Genomic DNA, 1,576 nt, shown 5'->3' on the forward strand with positions numbered 1-1,576 from the left:
CGGGGCCGGCGCCAGGGACACCCCGCCCCCAACAGCTGCTGGACACACTGGAGCCCCCTCACCTCCATCTCCTCCTCTGGCCCAGGCCCTCCTCCCTGCCACCACAGCCCTGCAGCCCCCTGCCACCCAGACCTGAGCGGCTCCTTCCTCCACTTACTGAGGCAGCAGCTGAAGTAATCTTGCTGCATTTTGTGTTTCCAATCTGTGTCAGGCGAAAAATAGAAATGTGAATGTTGGCTCAAGAGGGACCTTGATAAGGGGCTAAAAAGAGGAAGCTGGCAATGCAAGTACATTGTATTACAACAGCTATAATTACTTTATGCTGCTAATTGCTTTTTATTGCTATTTTTATAATGAACTATTTAGCTATTAAGATAAGGTTAACCTTTCTAGGATTTATTTTTCATGATGTTTTAATCAATTATTACAATTTTATATCCGATATTAAATAACCATAAGGTTAGCTGTCCATTTTTAAATCCCCTATTGCTCAGCATAAGTTTACCCAACCTTTTGGTCTCATGATTTTATAGCGTAAATCTAGTATACAAAAAAATAATGCTTATGCAAGGCCTGCAGCGTGTCTGGTATGTATGTGATGAATTCTGCATATTGGCTGTTTCTGTTTGAATGCGATGGGAATTCTGTGACTTCCAGGAGCCAAAGCATTGAAAAACAAGTCTACAAAGAAGCTACAGAACTGATGTATGAAAGAAGCTTGCAAAACCAGTCTAAGAACTTCAAAGGCTGAAGAGGGCAGAACACAGAGCAAGAAGGAATCACCCTACAATCGCAACCTGCCAACAGGGCCGAAGGGATGATCTTTGTCTGACTTCGCGGGATCCACAGACCTGTATGAAGAAGTATGATTGTAGAAATGGGTGAGAACAACAAAGCTTCAGATTTGTCTGCCTGCAAAGAGGAGTGTCAGGTGTGTCCAAAAAGACCTGACTCCATCCCTTGTGGTCAGTCTGGCTGGCCGCCAAACTACTCCCAGCAACTTGAGACTTGGTAACACCTTCACCTTACTCACGGGCACCGGGAGGACGGTCTGTGTGTTTGTTTCTTTCGTACGAATGTATGAATGAACAGGTATGTATGTATGAGCGAATGAAGCGGATAACCTTGCTTTCTGTCTCTGTTTTATATTTTAATAAACACAGTGTTGTGCCTTATCCCCTGATGAGATTTGTTTTTAATTCGCACAGTACGCCCTGTGTGTAGAACACCATCCAAGGGGCTCCTCGCCCGGGAAGGCAGAGGAAGCTGCTGTGTTTCCTGCCTTTGGAAACAGGGTCTGTATCGGTAAGGCTGTTTACCCTCCCGGTGCCCCTCACTCCCGACCCACAGCACCCCCAGCCCTGCCGGTTCCCCTCACTCCTGAGCCGCAGCCCCACTCCAGCCAGTGGCTCATTTTCCATCTGAGCATTGGCGGATTCTTCACACGGAGGACTTGGTGCACATGCCCAAAGGGGAGCAGCGCAGGGAGGAGTGGGCCATGGCAGAGGCAGGGCAGTCAGTGTGCAGGCGCCACTGGGCTGAGGTGGGAGGGGGCAGATCCCCCAGCAGCTGGGAG

At 48.5% G+C, this 1,576-nt stretch overlaps 1 protein-coding gene across 6 annotated transcripts in view; it reads left to right on the forward strand.

Moving 5' to 3' along the window:
* Positions 1 to 36: 36 nt before the first annotated feature.
* Positions 37 to 1,576, forward strand: part of LOC102369799 (zinc finger protein 3-like) — a 17,121-nt gene continuing 15,581 nt past the window's right edge. The window contains exons 1-2 of one of the 6 annotated variants that reach the window (XM_025195657.1): positions 37 to 1,092; positions 1,209 to 1,305. Coding sequence is in view for 1 of the 6 variants with exons in the window: in XM_025195656.1 (XP_025051441.1) it covers positions 1,081 to 1,092; positions 1,209 to 1,295 (99 nt within the window). In the remaining 5 variants the exon portion in view is untranslated. The remainder of the gene's footprint in view (positions 1,093 to 1,208; positions 1,306 to 1,576) is intronic. The other 5 variants (XM_025195656.1, XM_025195658.1, XM_025195661.1 and 2 more) reach the window with 5 other exon arrangements.

The sequence above is a fragment of the Alligator sinensis genome, unplaced genomic scaffold (genome assembly GCF_000455745.1).
Source record: "Alligator sinensis unplaced genomic scaffold, ASM45574v1 scaffold1419_1, whole genome shotgun sequence".
NCBI classification, from domain to species: domain Eukaryota; kingdom Metazoa; phylum Chordata; order Crocodylia; family Alligatoridae; genus Alligator; species Alligator sinensis.